The sequence below is a fragment of the Gobio gobio genome (assembly GCF_949357685.1).
Source record: "Gobio gobio genome assembly, chromosome: 7".
In the NCBI taxonomy this organism is placed as follows: Eukaryota; Metazoa; Chordata; class Actinopteri; order Cypriniformes; family Gobionidae; genus Gobio; species Gobio gobio.
The window spans coordinates 8492861-8517860 of record NC_137103.1 but is presented as its reverse complement, the minus strand read 5'-3'; the positions used below and the strand labels follow the sequence as shown (position 1 = coordinate 8517860).

At 40.0% G+C, this 25000-nt stretch overlaps 1 protein-coding gene across 6 annotated transcripts in view; it reads right to left on the bottom strand.

Moving 5' to 3' along the window:
- The window catches only part of LOC307129753 (dedicator of cytokinesis protein 9), a 178865-nt gene that overhangs the window by 76362 nt on the left and 77503 nt on the right, over nt 1-25000 (bottom strand). For all 6 annotated transcript variants that reach the window (XM_079822440.1, XM_079822443.1, XM_079822444.1 and 3 more), the window contains exons 6-17: nt 14483-14578; nt 14261-14395; nt 9799-9973; nt 9586-9638; nt 7563-7637; nt 6077-6217; nt 5737-5949; nt 4000-4122; nt 3724-3806; nt 973-1095; nt 732-811; nt 426-613 (exon numbers count right to left, since the gene is read on the bottom strand). In XM_079822440.1, the coding sequence (XP_079678566.1) occupies nt 426-613; nt 732-811; nt 973-1095; nt 3724-3806; nt 4000-4122; nt 5737-5949; nt 6077-6217; nt 7563-7637; nt 9586-9638; nt 9799-9973; nt 14261-14395; nt 14483-14578 (1485 nt within the window). The remainder of the gene's footprint in view (nt 1-425; nt 614-731; nt 812-972; nt 1096-3723; nt 3807-3999; nt 4123-5736; nt 5950-6076; nt 6218-7562; nt 7638-9585; nt 9639-9798; nt 9974-14260; nt 14396-14482; nt 14579-25000) is intronic.

The window sequence follows — 25000 nt, the reverse complement described above, 5'->3', positions numbered from 1 at the left end:
TGATACAAAACTTGGTTATGGTTTTGCCACCAAAAATAAATCATGGACATGATTAAATGTTAAAAATAGTCACACTTGTATTGTTCGCAATCAAAAATTTGCGCATTGGAAATGAATGGTAGACAAAGTGGAAGCGTTTGGTTCATGCGCACAAACAAACTCTGACTGAAAGAACAACTGATTTTTGATTAAAACTACAAAATGTTCAATAAAAAATATTATAGAACTAAAATATAGTGCAATCCTCTCATTGAAATTTTAACAAAAAACTAACAAAAAAACGTATATTGACCGACACCCAAACAGTGCGAGAGACCAACCTTGGGTCTGGATTCCAAAAAAAGGAGGTGAGGGTTAACAGTTTGAGGCATTTGAAGGACCCACGGGCTCGGAGCGGTGAGTTGAGAGCTTTAGCGTGGTTGTACCTTAGTGAAGCTTTTCTGGCTGTCGTATTTGAGATGTCGTGGATACACGTACAGGTGGTTGTTGTAAATTGTGAAAGGCTGAGAGCATTTGGCGATAGATGGCACAAACTCCTCCACCTCAAACACCAGCCTGCCCCGCTCTGCCCCATCAGTCTGACGAAGAGGAAGATAGGAGGGCGTGACACAATCTGCACACACACACACACACACACAAACACAGAGAGAGAAGAATCAACCAATCCTGATCCAATACAAACACGCAGAGAGGCAGTCAGAGATGCGTGTGTGTGAGTATGAAAGCCTTACTAGTCAGATCTGGTGCGACGTTATCAACCGTAACATCCAAATTACCCAGAATCACAGGAAACTTGGCCATCTTTTCTGGCCTGAGAGAAGAGAGAGCACAGAGGAGGGTGGATAAACAAGCGTGAGCGCCTGACGGAGGCGATACTGTTTCTAAAACATCAACAGCCCTGACAGAACAGAGAACACAACACCATTCTGCAGGTCACACAAACACCAGTGCTACTACGAGTGCTGGACTGACTTCCTGAAGTCTGTGAGCAGTCTGAACATGTCCTCGTTGGAGAGCTTGTTGCCGTCCTGCCGGTAGAGAGCAGAGAATCGAGCGCTCTTGTCCACTGTCCCAGAGGCGTCCTTAAACAGCGGCCTGAGAAACACACACACACACACACACAGAGGATCAAAGCTCGCCGGCTGCTGTGTGGGTGAGAGATAACAGCACACACATCCTGATCCTGCCCAGCTCCTCTTGAACATCCCATCGGAAAGACAAACAGAATGGCATGGCTTGAAATCTACAACCAACACCCTTTTCCAGAACAAAAACAGCAAAAACAGTTGTGCAATCATTTTCCTGAGCATTATTGATTCTGCTCGTGTTGGCTTTACAGTCATACAGAGACGATTCTAGGATTTCAATATTAGGTGGGGCTCGGCCATCAATGAGGGTATGATTTAAAACAAACATTATTTAATATATTGTTTGTATACTAGGATAGGCATGAACGATACAGTCGGTTCTACACTATCAAGTCAATCCCTGAATATTGATTTAATTTAAAACCATTTTAAATAACCAGCTAATATTCATTAATACTTTTTAAGAATATAGACAAACTTTATATTACTGTAATTTTCTAGATTGGCAACATGAAAATATATATATATATATATATAATTTAATGCTTTTCTCAACACACGTCATGTTTTAAACACTATTATTTCTTTAACTCTACAAATTAACTTTAACGAATATCTACATTTATCATTTTCATTCATGGCGATAATGGTAAAATGTGCCATGCTTTAGTGGAGGATGTCTGTCACCTGCTGGAAAACACACACTTTTGTCATGAATATGACCACTATATATGAAATTACCACTATAACCAGTAGATGGCAGCAGAGGAGCACTTTTTTATATTCTTCTTCCTATTGCATTGTGGTCTAAACTGTCTTTTTTAGTAATGTTTGTACAACACAGTGGTCAACTACTGTTGTTTTTATTGTGCTTTATAAATACATTTTTATTTGATTTGATTAGATTTTCACATGCTTTGCTTTTGGATTTATTACAAAATGACTATTATAACAAATATTCGCAATTGTATTGCACTGAAGTATGATGTACACTCAGCTAAAGGATTATTAGGAACACACACTAATACTGTGTTTGACCCCCTTTCACCTTCAGAACTGCCTTAATTCTACGTGGCATTGATTCCACAAGGTGCTGAAAGCATTCTTTAGAAATGTTGCCCATATTGATAGGAGAGCATCTTGCAGTTGATGGAGATTTGTGGGATGCACATCCAGGGCGTGAAGCTCCCGTTCCACCACATCCCAAAGATGCTCTATTGAGTTGAGATCTGGTGACTGTGGGGGCCATTTTAGTTCAGTGAACTCATTGTCATGTTCAAGAAACCAATTTGAAATGATTGGAGCTTTGTGACGGTGCATTATCCTGCTGGAAGTAGCCATCAGAGGATGGGGACATGCTGGTCATAAAGGGATGGACATGGTCAGAAACAATGCTCAGGTAGGCCGTGGCATTTAAACCATGCCCAATTGGCACTAAGGGGCCTAAAGTGTGCCAAGAAAACATCCCCCACACCATTACACCACCACCACCAGCCTGCACAGTGGTAACAAGGCATGATGGATCCATGTTCTCATTCTGTTTACGCCAAATTCTGACTCTACCATCTGAATGTCTCAACAGAAATCCAGACTCATCAGACCAGGCAACATTTTTCCAGTCTTCAACTGTCCAATTTTGGTGAGCTTGTGCAAATTGTCGCCTCTTTTTCCTATTTGTAGTGGAGATGAGTGGTACCCGGTGGGGTCTTCTGCTGTTGTAGCCCATCCGCCTCAAGGTTGTGTGTGTTGTGGCTTCACAAATGCTTTGCTGCAGACCTCGGTTGTAACGAGTGGTTATTTCAGTCAAAGTTGCTCTTCTATCAGCTTGAATCAGTCGGCCCATTCTCCTCTGACCTCTAGCATCAACAAGGCATTTTCTCCCACAGGACTGCCGCATACTGGATGTTTTTCCCTTTTCACACCATTCTTTGTAAACCCTAGAAATGGTTGTGCGTGAAAATCCCAGTAACTGAGCAGATTGTGAAATACTCAGACCGGCCCGTCTGGCACCAACAACCATGCCACGCTCAAAATTGCTTAAATCCCCTTTCTTTCCCATTCTGACATTCAGTGTGGAGTTCAGGAGATTGTCTTGACCAGGACCACACCCCTAAATGCATTGAAGCAACTGCCATGTGATTGGTTGATTAGATAATTGCATTAATGAGAAATTCAACAGGTGTTCCTAATAATCCTTTAGGTGAGTTTATAGCAAGAGTAGTCACAAATAAAAGTCTTAAAATGAAAGGAATTTCATTGCATAAATAAATAAATAATCCCAGATTTTACAGTGGATGGGAAACCGTCTTGATTTGCCCCCGCATCATATGCATACTGCGCTTATGACAAAGAACTACACAGATGCAGATATCATAATAATCTATGAATAATGTACAACAAATACACCATGATGTATACTCACACATGTGCTGTGCTTTATTTCATTACACTAGTCTACTGAGATTTGGGGACGGCGGGGATCTTAAAAATAGGACTAATTTATTAGCAACATTTTATTTCTTATTTCTTTAAGTTTTGGGATGAAATATAACTCTGATGTTTATTTTAGGCAGTCGCAGTCAAATCTACAAATGTTTGCACCGTCTCAGTGTGTTTTTCTCATGCACGGTCTCACCTAGCGGCCCATGCGAACGGCATTCGGTACTGACCCAGCCGACTGCAGGCCATCTTAGCGTTCTTCAAAACCTTCTGAGCAGCCTGAGGACAGAGGAAAGAAAAGCACTGTACTGTTGAAGAAACGCAGCTCTGTAATTAGGTTTGTCTGAAGCGCTTCACGTTATTTATTTTACAATAACACAGCCAGAATGAGTGACGGAGGGGGGCTAGAGTATCTGACAGCTTTGAAACACTCGCCAACATCTGCTTTATCCACATGTTCACACACACGTACCTTAGCAGAGTCTGAGTTCTTCATGTAAGGCTCAGCACAATGTGTTATTCCGCCCTGTAAAACCTTCTCTATCCGTGCGACCAGGAAGATGTCAGGGTGCGGACAGGTGACGGAAAACACTCCCTATAGACACACAGATTTTTTTATGTACACTACCATTTGCGGTCAGTAATAATGTTTAAATTAAATGTATATTTTATCTGGAAAGGATGCATTAAATCAGGGGTGTCCAAACTTTTTTTAAAGGGGGCCGGATTCGATGTTGTGGACATACCCGGGGGCCGGTCCCTTTTCTATTATATATATATATATATATTTGACAAAAGCTTGAGCTGACAGTAGAGTAGCTTGAGATAGGACAGGAAATGTATAGATATTTAACAATATCTGTAAAACTTTCATCAACCAAAAAGTTTTAATGGGTGAAATTTTAATATTATTACGGAGTTAGAACTCTATTCTTATTTAAAATTAATAAGTGCTCTATTTAGATCACCACAGGTAAAACCACACTACAAGACATGCTTTTGTGACTTGGTATTGCTGTCTTTTTTCCAGTCCAAATATAAAAAAGTTATTAAATCAAGATGCTTTTACTAAGGAAAATTACATATTTTTTCTTGATTCCTGGGGGAAAAAATCAAAATGAATTGAGTTTTTGCTTGAAACAAACTAAATTATCTGCCAATGGATTAGAAAAATAATCTTCCAAAATCTTCCTTAAAGATTCCAAACAGAAACATTATTTTTCTTACCCCATTGGCAGATATATTTGCTTGTTTTAAACAAAAACTCACTTCAATTAAATTTAATTTTCCAGAAAACAAGAAAAAATATCTAATGTCATTTAACTTATCTCATAACATCTTGATTTTAGATATATTTAGACTAGAAACAGGACAAAAATACTAAATGACAGCCAATGCCAAAAGTAATACATACATTATATATATATATATCTATATCTAGAATGGTATTTAGTCTATAGACATATAGATACAAATGCACAAAACTGCAAGTTTATGACAAAAAATAGTCTGCAATTTGGCCTTTATTACTCATTAAATACATGTCTACATTACAAATTAAATAAAATTAGATATTAACCTACATTTCTGACAAATTACCACGGTTACAGGTGTTACTACAGTAAACATGATAAATTCGAAATGTGAATTGTTGTTTGAAAATTATTTTGAATCGGCTCAGCTGATTTGCACGTTAGTGTTGTTTATTAAGTCAGCGCTGTTTAACTGGATTTAAATTAAATCCAATCACAGAGAGATTCAGTACCGGAGACCTCAGCGCTGAACTCGAACACTTCTCACGGGCTTCGGAAGGCTGTTTAGTGGGCGCATGATCGAGACGCTCAGCAGGTAAACACATTTGCTCAGAGTCAGAGCTCGCGCGAGATGCGCAGAGCATAAGCAGCGCTGTTTCGTTCCGCTTTTGGCGCTGTTTCCCTGGCCTAAAGTCTAGTACTGCCACCTTGCGTTGACATCGTGAAACTGCACGATTTGTAAATGATCCGTGGCGGGCCACATATAATATATTTTAATAGACGCGCTGCGGGCCGTCTGAAATTCATCCCCAGGCCGCATTTGGCCTGCGGGCCGGACTTTGGACACCCCTGCATTAAATTGATCAAAAATGACAGTAAAGGCTTTGACGAATGAACCAGTCATTTCCTCTGATCCTGAACAGCCGGTCTCAGTGGCTGGATGTGTGTGTCCTCACCTGTCGTGGGAACTGACCGGCGTTCTCCGTCAGGCTGCTGGCGGGCGGCTGAACTCCCTGCGGACTGTCCGGCGCGGCGGAGCTGTTGTGAGATCCTGACGAGGGCAGCAGCACTTTCACAGACGGATGGTTCATGTCCACGTGGAAGTCTGAGGAGATCTTACGGCAACTCTGAATATCAAACAACGACAGAGAGACGAAGAAGGGCTCGACCTGCAACGCAAACCAACATAGAAGCTCTCAGATGGTGAAGATGGCCGGAAACTCAGCGTGCGAATATCTTCATGACATCAGCAAAGGCAACTGGTGATCACTGATTATAATAATAAAGGTGAGGTACGTTAGTGGTCGGCCCCTCTTCATTTTCCGCCACACAGCTCTGGAGGTTAAAGGACAGATCGTTACAGTTCACCAGGATCCGCTTCCCAAACTTCTCCTCGAAGGGCTTCACCTCTGGCTCGATCCCGGAGAAATCCAGTTTCTGAGTGGAAGATGAGATCAATGTTCAGGAGTTTCATTTATCGACATAGATTAATACACCTTTGTTCAAAAAATATCTTGCGTTCAACATAAGGCTGCCTTTATTTGATCAAAAATACAGCAATATTGTGAAATATTATGATGCAAAAATACGTATTTTCCATGTAAATATATAGTAAAGTGTAATTTATTCCTGTGATCAAAGCTGAATTTATCATCATTACTCCAGTCTTCAGTGTCACAAAATTTGATGCTCAAGACACATTTATGATTAGCCTGGATGCCAGCCGAACTTAGCCCCGCCCACAACATTTTTACTCGGGCAGTTCGGTCTGGACTTGATCCGTAGAGGAGTAATTATGCCCGAACAGAAACTGTTCGGACCAATGAAATTGTCAGTGCGGGCTTTAGACGATGATGGACAGATGATCAACAGTAACGTCATCATCCACGTCATCAAAAGCCGCTTGGGTTGAATTTGTTCTAATCCTAAACGGAGAACTTGTTCGTATATGCATTCACCTTCACTATTTCTCTCAGAAATGATGATGGTGTTGGTAAGTACTCTGTGTATCCTTAAATTCTTTTTTTACAACACCGGCAAAGATTGTTTACACTCATCTTTTTCTTCTAACGCTAGGCTACTTATTCACGCGTGCGGGCAGACAGGGTTGCCAAGTTTTTACAACAAAACCCGCCCAATTGCTAACGTTCCTCAAAACTAGCCAAAAACAAGCCCAATAGCTTTCCAGGGGGGGGGGGGGGTTCTCCGGGAAAAAAGGCAATTGGGGGGTAAAATATGTGTTATTTTGGCAGGGCTGGCAGCAAAAATCGCATTCCTGGGTTTGTATATCACATAATTGGGGTCGCTTCAACCCGCGGACTTGGCAACACAGTGCAGTTGAGTTCTGTTGACATTTGACAACTAACGTTATGCGTCGCTCCGTTGCTCTGACTGGTTGTAGGTCTATCCAATTGAGGTCTTTCCTGGTTCGGTTGAAACGCCCCATAATCACAGCCCAACGGAGCAGAATCAGACTCATATTCTGACTAGAATTGAGTATGACGACGTCAGGCTAATTTATGATTATTATCAGTGTTGAAAACAGTTCATATTTCTGTGGAAACCGTCATACATTTTATTCCACAGGATTCTTTGATGAATAGAAAGTTCAAAAGAACAGCATTTATTTCAAATAGAATCTTTTGTGTAACATTATAAATGTCTTTACTGTCAATTTTGATAAATTAAATCCAAACGTCTGAACATTAGTTAACGTGTATCTTCCGTGCCGTGATCATTTAGTGGAGAGGGAAACATGTGCTGGTATACATTAGTGATGTACCTGTAAGTCTGGATCCAGCGTAAAGAGTTTGAGCCGCGTCTCGTTTCTCATCTTGCTCTCGATGTCTCTGGCACTCTGGAGAACACAGCAGGAGAGAGATCAGTCAAACCCTCCCAGCTCCAGACGAACGATCAGCATTGTACATCTTAATGCAAAAGCTAAAAAAACTAAACAAAAAAAGTCTAATATGATCATATCTCTTGGTTGTGCATGCGTATGACTTCTGGGAGGACAGACAATAACGTATTATTATGACTGTACTGTACGATGAGGCTTTTATAACTCATCTGGGGAAAAAGGTTTAGTTTTCAAGGTACTTTGGCCAACAAAATGATTCAAACCAAAGTTCATCTGGTTTTGTCGGATCAGTGAGCACCCCTGTCAGTGTCTGCTGCCATTGGTCTGTGTTTGTTTTTGTCGATTACACGTTTGTGACATACTGTAAACGTTTGATTGTTGTCATTGGCTGGTGCAGAGGCGAGTGAGTAGCCTAGAAATCTAGACGCACCGTAGTGGCAGCAAAGGCTTAGGGTGTGTTCACACTTGTAGTTCAGTTTGCTTGGTTTGTTTTGTCCGGACCAAAAAAAAACCGTTCTGTTCACACTGGCATTTTTATCACTGAACCTTAAAATACCGAACCTAAAGGCACAGGGAGACGTTCAAAACCTGCTTATTCGTTATAGTTACTAGTTACTTCTTACAAATAGTAACTGAGTTAGTAACTGAGTTACATCATTATAAAAGTAACTAATTACTATGGAAAGTAATTTATTTTTTTCTTCAAATGTTCAAATATGTCAAATAACTTGGATGCCCCCAATATTAAATATGTTAAATGAATGAATTGGACACTAAATAGAATACATTTTTATTTATTTATATTATATTATGAAACATTGTATATAAATTTAGTCTAGACTATTGCAGTGGGACAATGTGAGAGACACCTTTCAAATTCAATACATTATTGTAAATATTATCAGTAGACCTACTATTGTGTAAATATTGTGTAAATATTATCAGTACTATACTACTCCTTTAGTAGTGGAGCTCACCTGGGTTTTTAGCCACTAGTTTTGTGGCGATGTGATGATGTGAGGCGCTTCATTAGATTAGAATTACTGGACACCGATGTGGAGAGACTCTTTCTTCCTGGGCATAAGTTCATGTTCATAAACATTCTTACCTTTCACATCAACGAGGGAAAAGTAGCGCTTATACTTCCAGTTTGCGAAAGCTACCTTTGAAGTCGTTGGACTTGCCATCGCTCTGACTCCTCCTGGTCGTTGGTGTGTGTGACTGTGCTTATGTGTGTGTGTGAACTCAACCTATCAACCTCAACCTTGTCTCCCACCGACCAATCATCATCATCAGTTATGTGTACCTGAAACATGCATGGCATGCACGCACGCACACACATTGTAGGTCCGACTGTCAGAGAGCCTGCTCGGATGAAAACCGCTTCAGTGAGCTCAATTATAGTAAAGCCGCATTTTATTCTCAGTAACGCTAACGGTGTTGTAACGGGAGAAACAGTCATTCGTTTGATTACTCGTAACTGAAAAAATTTATTCCGTTAGTAACGCCGTTTATCTATAACGCCGTTATTCCCATCACTGCTTGAGACTAGTTCAAACTGTAATGGGCAACATAGATCTTAAGACGAGGAGAAAAACCAGCTATGCTTGAGCATTCTGTCCTTTTTAAGGTTACATTGTGTGACATCACTTCCCGTTTTTGGGTTGTTTAGATTTGTGTTAGTTGTGTTTATATTTCAGTCGAAAAGTTGGTTTGTAAGCGGACTGAGACCCCATGAAAACGTGGGTCTCGGTCCACTTGTTTGGTGCGCTCCAGCGGCAACACTTATTCAGATCAACCACACTAACAGAGCAATCGCACCAGGGTTCGTTTTATTTTAACCAACACACCCATATTTGACAGTCAAAAGTCTAGCTACAGACCGAGTGTACACAAGAAAATTCCCCTAATACTCAGCACTACTGCCATGGTTTCTGTGACTTACCTGAAAACTGTCCATACTGCTAGAAGAGTGATCGCTTTTCCCCTGTTCGTCATCTACATCAGAGATAGACAGAAGAATGTCACCACACCACACACTAACCACAGTAACTCTCTCGTCATTGTGTGTCCACTCACTCCCATGTGTGGAGGTCAGTGAGGTTTGTGTGTGTGTTTGATTCAGGAATGGGACTAAAAATAATCCGGATAAACACACCGTCGTGTAAGTCTCCGTTCCTCTTGTCCAGCATGGCGAGCTCAAAACTGCTGTTGAGGATCCTGTTGAGGGTGGCGATCCAATCGTCCATCTCACTCTCAGAGTCTGCGGCCAGAACATAGCCACTCTTATCCTGCATCTTCAGCTCGAACGCAAACCTCCGCACGCGGTTGTTCTGCATGGAGAGAAAAACTGATCTCAGTACATATAAAAAGAGATGGGAGTTAACCCTCTCGAGTCGGCGGCCGTGCCGGCGCGATCCGCTCTCTTTTTTTCTTATCAGTGCCCAAGAGACTCAAATGATCGTTTTTATCATTCAGGCAAGTGTTATACATCATTATAATCTGTTAAGTTTCTATTTTTTTTGTGTTCAGTCACAATAAAAACTAAATGTTTTGCTTTTTGCAAAATAAAGAAAACAAACATGATGCGTGATCTGCAGCCTCTCTGTCAAAGACATTCATTCAGATTCAGAAAAGGAACTCTAGCTTAGTGACACTTGTCTCACAAACATGAGACATATGTCTAAAGAAAAGCTGAAATGTCCGGTTTTGAACAATGTAAACCAAATCAAAACCAAATATTCTGTGTTTATGTAATCTGTGTGAAAAGCGATAAATGTCAGTCACCCGCGAGCCACTTCATTATCCGCTAATGCGACCACGCCCACGGATCGCGCACTCTTTCAGATTCAAATACTGACGATCCAGATTCGACGCCCACATCAACTCATACAAACACATCTAGTGAAGCGCTGTAACGTTACTTCAGCTACATCGCTTTGAGACGTTGAGCTCTAATTCTCCTCATGAAAAGCTGTTCATTTCTTACAGATTCAGGGCTGATTGTAAGGTAGGCTTTATTCTGTTAAGTTTAAAGTGTTAGCATCTGTGAATATTAAACGCAAAAAGACATTAAATGTCATACACGCAAGACTGTTTAGACAAGATTTATTTGGCTTGTTTTGGACAGATTATAACGTGTTTATTGTAAAAGAGCCTAGTGTCACATCAATAAAGCTTTTATTTGCAAATGTCTGCTCAGATGCTATAAATATAGTACCAGTCAAACGTATTTTGCTTCATATTGATGTTAAAATATTATACCCTAATGTTATTTTTTAAATTTAATATCAAAGTTTGTTTTATCAAGTTAATATCAAGTTTTGTTTTGTAGAAAGTGATTTTTTTTCCGTTTTGTAGAAAGTGAATTGCTTTCTTTACAGTGAATTTTGTTTTGTATAAATTGTATCTTAATTTTAATTATTTATTATTAATTTTTTTTGCATGAGACTACTTTCAAAAACAAAAAATAGTACAATTTTTTTTTTTAAAAAGGCTCTTAGTAATTTTTGTCTTGTTTCTAGTGTAAATATTGAAACATTCTTAAATCAAGATGCAATTTTCAACTAAATAAGAAGAGCATTTTTTTGCTCTCTCAGTCACACTGAAGCTCGTTCATTATGCAGCACATTATGCAGGTCATTATGCAGCACATTATGCAGGTCATTATGCAGCTCATTATGCAGTTCATTATGCAGCTCATTATTCAGGTCATTATTCAGGTCATTATGCAGCTCATTATGCGGGCTATTATGTTCTTTTGTCCTCTCAAGTGATCTCCAGCATTATTCCTTAGATATCACGCCTCCTCGCACACTAGCTTTGTGAAGAAAAACTTTCTTACAAATTTTAAATCAGTGTATTGTTTTATGTGAATGAGTAGGCTCAATAATTCTCACATCATTTTGAAGCAAAAACTCAATGCAAACACACCCTGGAGTCAAAAGTCTTGTGAACACATATCTATTGTGTGTTTTGAGGCCTTAATTTTAAAACAATTTTTTTGTTTTCTCAAAACCATGCATAAACATTTTTCTCTCAAAAATACAAGCATGTACATACATGTTGCTCACATATTATGGTAGCCCAGTTTGTGCTGAATACAGTGTAATTACACTTTTGCCATTAATGTGTTTATAAGCAACTAAAAAACAAACAAATGTAAGAGCATGTCAAAACTTCTAAAGGGCCCCAAAACAGCTCAGACTCATAGGGGTTAACACACACCTGAACAGAGACATTCAAATGAACATTTGTAAAACTTAAAATCATGTAAAAACCAGAAGCCTGGGAACAAAGTGAGATGATTTCCATACGGAGGCCGACAGATTCCAGAGCCTGCCCCGGGCAGGTCTTACAGTGGGGTTAAGTGTCTTTAAAGGGATGGGTTTTTAAAACATAAGGCCAGGGCATTTGGTCAGACAAAGACAACTAGAGAGAAATGCAGGAGTCCAACGTTTGACCCCTGAGCGGTCGGGGATTTCTGCTCCATCAGAGGCTGTGAATCTCTTCAGCTCAGCAGAACTGTGTGTTTGAGCCAAACAGAGAGCGCTGAGATCAGATCAACACCATCCGCTCCTTTACTGTGGCTGTTTCACATGTTTATGAGGAGGATATGAATGGAGGAATTGTATGAAAACATGTTTGGGTCTAAAGCCAAAAGGAATTAAAGAGCTTCTATTTTGAATAAAGAAAATGAAGCCTATTTTTAGGACAACTGTGATTTTTTTTTATATTATTTTAATGACGATTAAGCACATTTATCACAAGATAATATTTTTAAGTTCATTATTCTGAAGGATGACTCCTATTAGATTCCATCCCAGATGCCTCAAGCCCAGAGAAGTCGACGGCGCTTCTGGACACTGTTAACATAGGGCTTCCTTTTGGCACAGGACAGTTTTAACTGGCATTTGTGGATGTAACTACGTATTGTGGTACTTGACAAAGGTTTGCCAAAGTAGTCCTGAGCCCATGTGGTGATATCGCTTCTAGATGAATGACGATTCTTGATGCAGTGCCGCCTGAGGGATCCGAGATCACGGTTGTTCAGCTTAGGCTTGCGCCCTTGTCCTTTACGCACTGAAATTCCTCCAGATTCCTTGAATCTTTTAATTATGTTATGCACTGTTGAATGTGAAATATCCAAATCTCCTCCTATCTTTCTTTGAGGAACATTGCTTTTAAACATTTCAATAATTTTCTCACGTATTTGTTGGCAAACTGGCGATCCTCGGCCCATCTTTGCTCCTAAAGGATTAGACCTTTCTTGGATGCTGCTTTTGTACCAAATCATAATTACAATCACCTGTTGACATCACCTGTTTCAAATCACATCATTATTTAACCATTTTACCTCATTACTAGCCCTAAATTGCTCCTGTCCCAACTTTTTTTTAAATGTGTTGCAGGTCTGAATGACAGGAAAGGATGCATATTTACAAATGACATGAAGTTGACCAGACAAAACATGAAATATTTTGTGTTCATATTGTCTTCAATGAAATACAAGTCAGAGTAAATTTAGAAATCACTTTTTCATTTTCTGCGTTTTCCATACTGTCCCAACTTTTTCTGATTTGGGGTTGTATATATACATTTGAAAAAATACATTTTATAAACATATTTTGGGGTAATGTAGTTACTTTTCTATTTTTGTTTTTGTTTTAATGCAGTCAGACCCAGTGTTCTGTGGAGGTGAGGGGTGTGTCAGAGGTCAGAGGTCAGAGGACTAATTTAACGGATACAACTCATTACAGATAATGACAAAGCATGAAGGGTGTGACGCTGTTTTTGACCATACCTATGAGTGATTACGGCCACAGGTTCCAGAGAATTCCACACTGAAATAGCTCGGGGGGCCGGGTGTGGGTGCAGCGCTTTATTTTGGGAGTGTGTGTGGAAAATTCACTCCCAGAGAGAATGCTTATCAATTATCAAAACACAGGGAGGAGAGAGCTCTTTCATCCCTCACTCTCTCCTTTCTTTGCCTTCCCATAATGCTCAGCTCTCCCTTCTACAGCATGAACCGTTCTGTTTCAAACTACACTTCAGCATACTTAAAAAAAGAAAGACTTATTACGGAAATATTTTAAAAGAATATACTTAAATGCAAAAAAAGTAATGTTTTAAGATGTTAACCGCGATTAAAAGCAAAGGTATTAGTTTAAATTGATCTTAAACCCACTTAAGTAGGACTGAAGTACATCTTTATATGTAATTTCATTATTACTTCTATGAAATATGGTTAAAGTTTCTGCTGAATGTGCTGACAAGCATTTATGGTAAACTAAAATATACTTTAATGTAATTTCTATTGAAAAATTGTAGTATGTCATGTATTTATATATATTTATAATTACACATTTGAAGTGATAACATTGCAATTTAGTACATTTAAAATATTGTAACTTTAAATATTATATCAAAAAACACACTATAGCTACAATTATAATCACGTGATTTAGTTTTTCACAAGCATTTTTCAGCCTCTCACTAACCCTCAGAATTAGACAGGCTGTACCTTTAAGACTTCTATATGTAAATGAGGACCATGAGCTGACAGTTGTGACATCAATACAATGACAAAATGGAGGGAACATTTGAGTTTGTCTACACACCTGCACGACTCCCATACAGGAGTCCAGGAAGATGGTTCCTTTGGGCTCTTTGTTGATCTTCTCATCCTTGTAGAAGTTGAGATTATATGAGCCGTCGCCCAACTGCGTCAGGTGGAAATACCTTCTTTTAAAGGACTGAGAGAGAAAAGACGAGTGCAAATGAGACATGAAATGCAAACAAGTGCATAGACATAACATCTCTTCAGAAGTGTGTAATCTCACCCTCATGGTGACGCTGATGGCGCTGTTCACGTTGCCCTTATGTAGCCAGCCCTGTTTAATGAGACCTCCCTTCTGAGAGCCAAGAGAGGCTGTGTCCTGTACACACACACACACACACACACACAAAAACAAGAGATAGTTTTGTGATGACAGTCCAAAGCTTGTCTGTTTGATCCTGCAGATAGAACAAAGTGGGAGTCAAATAAGGGAGAAAGAACAGAAAGACCCACAACTAAACAGAACCTCAGATAAACCTGATTCACAGAACACTACAGAACCTCAGATAAACCTGATTCACAGAACCTCAGATAAACCTGATTCCCAGAACAACACAGAACCTCAGATAAACCTGATTCACAGAACACCACAGAACCTCAGATAAACCTGATTCACAGAACACTACAGAACCTCAGATAAACCTGATTCACAGAACACTACAGAACCTCAGATAAACCTGATTCACAGAACACTACAGAACCTCAGATAAACCTGATTCACAGAACACTACAGAACCTCAGATAAACCTGATTCACAGAACACTACAGAACCTCAGATAAACCTGATTCATAGAACACCACAGAACCTCAGATTAACCTGATTCACAGAACACCACAGAACCTCAGATTAACCTGATTCACAGAACACCACAGAACCTCAGATTAACCTGATTCACAGAACACCACAGAACCTCAGATTAACCTGATTCACAGAACACCACAGAACCTCAGATAAACCTGATTCACAGAACACCACAGAACCTCAGATTAACCTGATTCACAGAACACCACAGAACCTCAGATAAACCTGATTCACAGAACACTACAGAACCTCAGATAAACCTGATTCACAGAACACCACATAACCTCAGATAAACCTGATTCACAGAACACTACAGAACCTCAGATAAACCTGATTCAGAGAACCTCATATAAACCTGATTCACAGAACACTACAGAACCTCAGATAAACCTGATTCACAGAACACTACAGAACCTCAGATAAACCTGATTCACAGAACACTACAGAACCTCAGATAAACCTGATTCATAGAACACCACAGAACCTCAGATTAACCTGATTCACAGAACACCACAGAACCTCAGATAAACCTGATTCACAGAACACCACAGAACCTCAGATTAACCTGATTCACAGAACACCACAGAACCTCAGATAAACCTGATTCACAGAACACTACAGAACCTCAGATAAACCTGATTCACAGAACACCACAGAACCTCAGATTAACCTGATTCACAGAACACCACAGAACTTCAGATAAACCTGATTCACAGAACACCACAGAACCTCAGATAAACCTGATTCACAGAACACCACAGAACCTCAGATTAACCTGATTCACAGAACACCACAGAACCTCAGATAAACCTGATTCACAGAACACCACAGAACCTCAGATAAACCTGATTCACAGAACACCACAGAACCTCAGATAAACCTGATTAAAAGAACACCACAGAACCTCAGATTAACCTGATTCACAGAACACCACAGAACCTCAGATAAACCTGATTCACAGAACACCACAGAACCTCAGATAAACCTGATTCACAGAACACCACAGAACCTCAGATTAACCTGATTCACAGAACACCACAGAACCTCAGATAAACCTGATTCACAGAACACTACAGAACCTCAGATAAACCTGATTCACAGAACACCACAGAACCTCAGATAAACCTGATTCACAGAACACCACAGAACCTCAGATTAACCTGATTCACAGAACACCACAGAACCTCAGATAAACCTGATTCACAGAACACCACAGAACCTCAGATAAACCTGATTCGCAGAACACCACAGAACCTCAGATAAACCTGATTAAAAGAACACCACAGAACCTCAGATTAACCTGATTCACAGAACACCACAGAACCTCAGATAAACCTGATTCACAGAACACCACAGAACCTCAGATAAACCTGATTCACAGAACACTACAGAACCTCAGATAAACCTGATTCAAACACCACAGAACCTCAGATAAACCTGATTCACAGAACACCACAGAACCTCAGATAAACCTGATTCACAGAACACCACAGAACCTCAGATAAACCTGATTCACAGAACCTCAGATAAACCTGATTCACAGAACACCACAGAACCTCAGATAAACCTGATTCACAGAACCTCAGATAAACCTGATTCACAGAACCTCAGATAAACCTGATTCATAGAACACCACAGAACCTCAGATAAACCTGATTCATAGAACACCACAGAACCTCAGATAAACCTGATTCACAGAACACCACAAAACCTCAGATTAACCTGATTCATAGAACACCACAGAACCTCAGATAAACCTGATTCACAGAACACTACAGAACCTCAGATAAACCTGATTAAAAGAACACCACAGAACCTCAGATTAACCTGATTCACAGAACACCACAGAACCTCAGATAAACCTGATTCACAGAACACCACAGAACCTCAGATAAACCTGATTCACAGAACACTACAGAACCTTAGATAAACCTGATTCAAACACCACAGAACCTCAGATAAACCTGATTCACAGAACACTACAGAACCTCAGATAAACCTGATTCACAGAACACCACAGAACCTCAGATAAACCTGATTCACAGAACCTCAGATAAACCTGATTCACAGAACACCACAGAACCTCAGATTAACCTGATTCACAGAACCTCAGATAAACCTGATTCACAGAACCTCAGATAAACCTGATTCATAGAACACCACAGAACCTCAGATAAACCTGATTCATAGAACACCACAGAATCACAGATAAACCTGATTCACAGAACACCACAGAACCTCAGATAAACCTGATTCACAGAACACCACAGAACCTCAGATAAACCTGATTCAAACACCACAGAACCTCAGATAAACCTGATTCACAGAACACTACAGAACCTCAGATAAACCTGATTCACAGAACACCACAGAACCTCAGATAAACCTGATTCAAACACCACAGAACCTCAGATAAACCTGATTCACAGAACACTACAGAACCTCAGATAAACCTGATTCACAGAACACCACAGAACCTCAGATAAACCTGATTCACAGAACCTCAGATAAAGCTGATTCACAGAACACCACAGAACCTCAGATAAACCTGATTCACAGAACCTCAGATAAACCTGATTCACAGAACACCACAGAACCTCAGAAAAACCTGATTCACAGAACACCACAGAACCTCAGATAAACCTGATTCAAACACCACAGAACCTCAGATAAACCTGATTCAAACACCACAGAACCTCAGATAAACCTGATTCACAGAACACTACAGAACCTCAGAAAAACCTGATTCACAGAACACCACAGAACCTCAGATTAACCTGATTCAAACACCACAGAACCTCAGATAAACCTGATTCACAGAACACCACAGAACCTCAGACAACCCTGATTCACAGAACACCACAGAACCTCAGACAAACCTGATTCACAGAACACCACAGAACCTCAGATAAACCTGATTCACAGAACACTACAGAACCTCAGATAAACCTGATTCACAGAACACCACAGAACCTCAGATAAACCTGATTCACAGAACACCACAGAACCTCAGATAAACCTGATTCACAGAACACCACAGAACCTCAGATAAACCTGATTCAAACACCACAGAACCTCAGATAAACCTGATTCACAGAACACTACAGAACCTCAGATAAACCTGATTCACAGAACACCACAGAACCTCATATAAACCTGATTCACAGAACACCACAGAACCTCAGATAAACCTGATTCAAACACCACAGAACCTCAGATAAACCTGATTCACAGAACACTACAGAACCTCAGATAAACCTGATTCACAGAACACCACAGAACCTCAGATAAACCTGATTCACAGAACACCAGAGAACCTCAGATAAACCTTATTCACAGAAACTCAGATAAACCTGATTCACAGAACACCACAGAACCTCAGATAAACCTGATTCACAGAACCTCAGATAAACCTGATTCATAGAACACCACAGAACCTCAGATAAACCTGATTCACAGAACACCACAGAACCTCAGATAAACCTGATTCACAGAACACCACAGAACCTCACATAAACCTGATTCACAGAACACCACAGAACCTCAGATAAACCTGATTCACAGAACACCACAGAACCTCAGATAAACCTGATTCAAACACCACAGAACCTCAGATAAACCTGATTCACAGAACACTACAGAACCTCAGATAAACCTGATTCACAGAACACCACAGAACCTCAGATAAAGCTGATTCACAGAACACCACAGAACCTCAGATAAACCTGATTCACAGAACCTCAGATAAACCTGATTCACAGAACACCACAGAACCTCAGATAAACCTGATTCACAGAACCTCAGATAAACCTGATTCACAGAACACCACAGAACCTCAGAAAAACCTGATTCACAGAACACCACAGAACCTCAGAAAAACCTGATTCACAGAACACCACAGAACCTCAGATAAACCTGATTCAAACACCACAGAACCTCAGATAAACCTGATTCACAGAACACTACAGAACCTCAGAAAAACCTGATTCACAGAACACCACAGAACCTCAGATTAACCTGATTCAAACACCACAGAACCTCAGATAAACCTGATTCACAGAACACCACAGAACCTCAGACAAACCTGATTCACAGAACACCACAGAACCTCAGACAAACCTGATTCACAGAACACCACAGAACCTCAGATAAACCTGATTCACAGAACACTACAGAACCTCAGATAAACCTGATTCACAGAACACTACAGAACCTCAGATAAACCTGATTCACAGAACACTACAGAACCTCAGATAAACCTGATTCACAGAACACTACAGAACCTCAGATAAACCTGATTCACAGAACACCACAGAACCTCAGATAAACCTGATTCACAGAACACTAAAGAACCTCAGATAAACCTGATTCACAGAACACCACAGAACCTCAGACAAACCTGATTCACAGAACACCACAGAACCTCAGATAAACCTGATTCACAGAACACTAAAGAACCTCAGATAAACCTGATTCACAGAACACCACAGAACCTCAGATTAACCTGATTCACAGAACACCACAGAACCTCAGACAAACCTGATTCACAGAACACCACAGAACCTCAGATAAACCTGATTCACAGAACACTAAAGAACCTCAGATAAACCTGATTCACAGAACCTCAGATAAACCTGATTCACAGAACACCACAGAACCTCAGATAAACCTGATTCACAGAACCTCAGATAAACCTGATTCACAGAACACCACAGAACCTCAGATAAACCTGATGCACAGAACACTACAGAACCTCAGATAAACCTGATTTATTGAACACCACAGAACCTCAGATAAACCTGATTCACAGAACACTACAGAACCTCAGATAAACCTGATTTATTGAACACCACAGAACCTCAGATAAACCTGATTCACAGAACACCACAGAACCTCAGATAAACCTGATTCACAGAACCTCAGATAAACCTGATTCACAGAACACCACAGAACCTCAGATAAACCTGATTCACAGAACCTCAGATAAACCTGATTCACAGAACCTCAGATAAACCTGATTTATTGAACACCACAGAACCTCAGATAAACCTGATTCACAGAACCTCAGATAAACCTGATGTATTGAACACTACAGAACCTCAGATAAACCGGATTTATTGAACACCACAGAACCTCAGATAAACCTGATTCACAGAACACCACAGAACCTCAGATAAACCTGATTCACAGAACCTCAGATAAACCTGATTCACAGAACACCACAGAACCTCAGATAAACCTGATGCACAGAACACTACAGAACCTCAGATAAACCTGATTTATTGAACACCACAGAACCTCAGATAAACCTGATTCACAGAACACTACAGAACCTCAGATAAACCTGATTTATTGAACACCACAGAACCTCAGATAAACCTGATTCACAGAACACCACAGAACCTCAGATAAACCTGATTCACAGAACCTCAGATAAACCTGATTCACAGAACACCACAGAACCTCAGATAAACCTGATTCACAGAACCTCAGATAAACCTGATTCACAGAACCTCAGATAAACCTGATTTATTGAACACCACAGAACCTCAGATAAACCCGATTCACAGAACCTCAGATAAACCTGATTTATTGAACACTACAGAACCTCAGATAAACCGGATTTATTGAACACCACAGAACCTCAGATAAACCTGATTCACAGAACACTACAGAACCTCAGATAAACCTGATTTATTGAACACCACAGAACCTCAGATAAACCTGATTCACAGAACACCACAGAACCTCAGATAAACCTGATTCACAGAACCTCAGATAAACCTGATTTATTGAACACCACAGAACCTCAGATAAACCTGATTCACAGAACCTCAGATAAACCTGATTTATTGAACACCACAGAACCTCAGATAAACCTGATTTATTGAACACCACAGAACCTCAGATAAACCTGATTTATTGAACACCACAGAACCTCAGATAAACCTGATTCACAGAACCTCAGATAAACCTGATTTATTGAACACTACAGAACCTCAGATAAACCTGATTCACAGAACACTACAGAACCTTAGATAAACCTGATTCACAGAACACCACAGAACCTCAGATAAACCTGATTCACAGAACACCACAGAACCTCAGATAAACCTGATTCACAGAACACCACATAACCTCAGAGAAACCTGATTCACAGAACACTACAGAACCTCAGATAAACCTGATTCACAGAACACCACAGAACCTCAGACAAACCTGATTCACAGAACACTACAGAACCTCAGATAAACCTGATTCACAGAACACTACAGAACCTCAGATAAACCTGATTCACAGAACACCACAGAACCTCAGATAAACCTGATTCACAGAACACCACAGAACCTCAGATAAACCTGATTTATTGAACACTACAGAACCTCAGATAAACCTGATTCAAACACCACAGAACCTCAGATAAACCTGATTCATAGAACACCACAGAACCTCAGATAAACCTGATTCACAGAACACTACAGAACCTCAGATAAACCTGATTCACAGAACACCACAGAACCTCAGATAAACCTGATTTATTGAACACTACAGAACCTCAGATAAACCTGATTTATTGAACACTACAGAACCTCAGACAAACCTGATTCACAGAACACTACAGAACCTCAGATAAACCTGATTCACAGAACACCACAGAACCTCAGATAAACCTGATTCACAGAACCTCAGATAAACCTGATTCACAGAACCTCAGATAAACCTGATTCACAGAACACCACAGAACCTCAGATAAACCTGATTCACAGAACACCACATAACCTCAGATAAACCTGATTCACAGAACACTACAGAACCTCAGATAAACCTGATTCACAGAACACTACAGAACCTCAGACAAACCTGATTCACAGAACACCACAGAACCTCAGATAAACCTGATTCACAGAACACTACAGAACCTCAGATAAACCTGATTCACAGAACACCACAGAACCTCAGATAAACCTGATTCACAGAACACTACAGAACCTCAGATAAACCTGATTCACAGAACACTACAGAACCTCAGATAAACCTGATTCACAGAACACTACAGAACCTCAGATAAACCTGATTCACAGAACCTCAGATAAACCCGATTCACAGAACACCACAGAACCTCAGATAAACCTGATGAATAATCTATAATGATAACAACAGATAAACGAAAGAATCACTTTCAGAATATTTTTAGCCTATGTACTAATAAAAACATTGAGAGCCAATCAGAATCCATCCTGCTTTTAGAGCGGCAGATGGTCATCTTTATAGTCATCGTTCTTGCTGTGAACGGGCCTTTATGTTTTCAGCCGTGAAATGATGCTGAAAAGACCTGAAAACCCCCCCAAAACAATAGAAGGTTAAACTTTTGTACAATGGGTCAATTTGTCTCTGAATCACCAGTTAAAGACTCCTTATCGCTTCACTCTTGACACTCTGCAGATATAAACAAAGCACACAGATGAAATGCTTCTGCTGTGATCGTGTGGGTGGGCAGAGGGAGTCTGGATGCTTATAGACCTCACAGAACACACACACACACTAGCCCAGCTTTCCAGTCAGCAGATATCAACACACAGCCTGGACAGCCTGGACTCGTCTGAAAATGCTTTGATTCTTTTGTTATTTGATACATCAGGCTTGTATGGCTCATATGGTATGATATAGTGAGACTTGAGGTGGGGAAAAAACAATTTTATTCAGACTCAATCTGAGCAAACTTGTAATGTAATTCAATGAGATATTTATGACTACTTCTTTGACTACTTATGCATATAAATATCAATCATCACTTGATATCTGCCAATAATATGTCTTAGTATTAAGATGATATTTAAATGCTTAATTTTATGATAAAAGCTCTATAGTTTTAAAACATAATGCAATGCAATACAATGATGATTGAGAAATGAATCAAAAACCTTCCTCAAAAGCCTGATGATCATATTTGAGACTCACATTTGAGCATGATTTTTATAGAAATCAGAAAATATTCCACAACAAAAAGACACGTGACCCATGAGTTTTTGGTGGACATTCTTAGTTTATACATAGAGCTATGTTTCGACTAAATCTGGGTCACTAAAAAACATTCAGGTGTATAAAATTAACATTAGGTGGATAACATTATGACCACCTTTCTTGTTGGTCCCCCTTTTGCTGCCCTGCTCAGCCCTGACCCGTCGAGGCATGGACTCCTCTAGACCCCTGAAGGTGTGCTGTGGTATCTGGCACCAATATGTTACCAGCAGATCCTTTAAGTCCTATAAGTTGTGAGGTGGGCCCTCCATGGATTGGACTTGTTTGTTCAGCACATCCCACAGATGCTCGATTAGATTGAGATCTGGCGATTTTGGAGGCCAAGTCAACACCTCAAACTCGTTGTTGTGCTCCTCAAACCATTCCTGAAGCATTTGTGCTTTGTTTTCCTGCTTCTAACACATCAACTTTGAGGACAAAATGTTGACTTGCTGCCTAATATATCCCACTCACTAACAGGAGATGAAGAGATCATCAGTGTTATTAGTGGTCATAATGTTATGCCTGATGCGTTGTAAGTTAGTGACACTTTATGTCACAAACAGGTTGAGATGTAACTTAAGCACAGCTGGAGCAAACGGCCCCTGGTTTCTAGATAAGGCTCGAGTCCTTCCTTCAATGTAAGTCTGTGGAACTGTTCATTTAATTCTCGTGGTTAAGGATTTGTTTATATTATTTTAAATATGAGCTCTAGTAATCATGAACGCTAACATCACTAATAAATGTTTTGAAGGGCTGTGGCGAGCTGTTATGATTGGCTGTGCCGTTTGATGGCCATCAGCGATTGGCTGTGTGATTACTGCAATGCCAAAACACACTCATCATCACACAAACGTTCTATAAACACAAGAAATCAGTCAGCAATCAGATTAGACACATGAGGCCGACAGGAAGAGTTGAGGCCAAAACTCGGCACAATTACATTGGATTCCTCAAACCCACGACCTGAGGTATATATCAGTCTGTGGTCCTGCACACACTGGAGATCAAATAAGAAACGTGACTCAAACTCGAGCGGGAAGCTGATTAGCAGAATTAAATACGTGGGCTGCGTTCATGGCAAGGAGGATTATGGGAAGGACGAGCCAGAGGGATTATGTCAGGTCATGTACATTCTGGGAAAACCTGGATCCACTCACAGAGCCTTACTGCAGTACAACTTACACATCATCACAAAGTGTGTGTGACATTAGCATCAGTGCATCTCATATCACAGCATGTTTACTGCAAGGAAAAGCCCAAATGATATGTTGGGGTAAAGCGGCCCACAATCCCTTGAGCAAGAGGAGTTTGGGATGGATCTCTTACAAAAATGCCAAGTATTTCAGTGCGAGACTAAGGGGTCTGTGGTATCAAGATGGAATTTGATAAAGTGTTAGTTCATCCCAATACAGGCGAACTGACTTCATCCTCAAAACTATGGCCTATAATTAAATGACACGCCTTTAGTGCAAAGCAGAAGGACTGGAGGTGAGCTTCACAGCACGTCTCCCGGCTTGATGCCTTCTTTATCCCCAAAGTTAACACACTGAGGAGCGCATTAATGCAACACTTTACAGGCACAGTGAACATGTGTCAAAAAAAGGGTTGCAAGGAGACATGCAAACTGATTTAATTTAACCCTCTGCTGCTCTTGGTTTAGGGGTTGCATTGGTCGTCTTCCCGGTCATAAGTGACCGAACACCTAAAAATTAAACTTCCTCCACCCCAGTAAAACCAATGCAATGTATTTTTCTTCAATAATATTTTTTCTTTTTAATTTTGCATTTTGAGATGATTTGATGGTATTTTTGAATATTTATGCAATAATTATGGTCTATTTTTGCCATTGAAAATTATACAATTTTTTTTTTATTTTTTTTTATTGCAGTATTTCAGGTTAAAATAGAGACTAGGCCT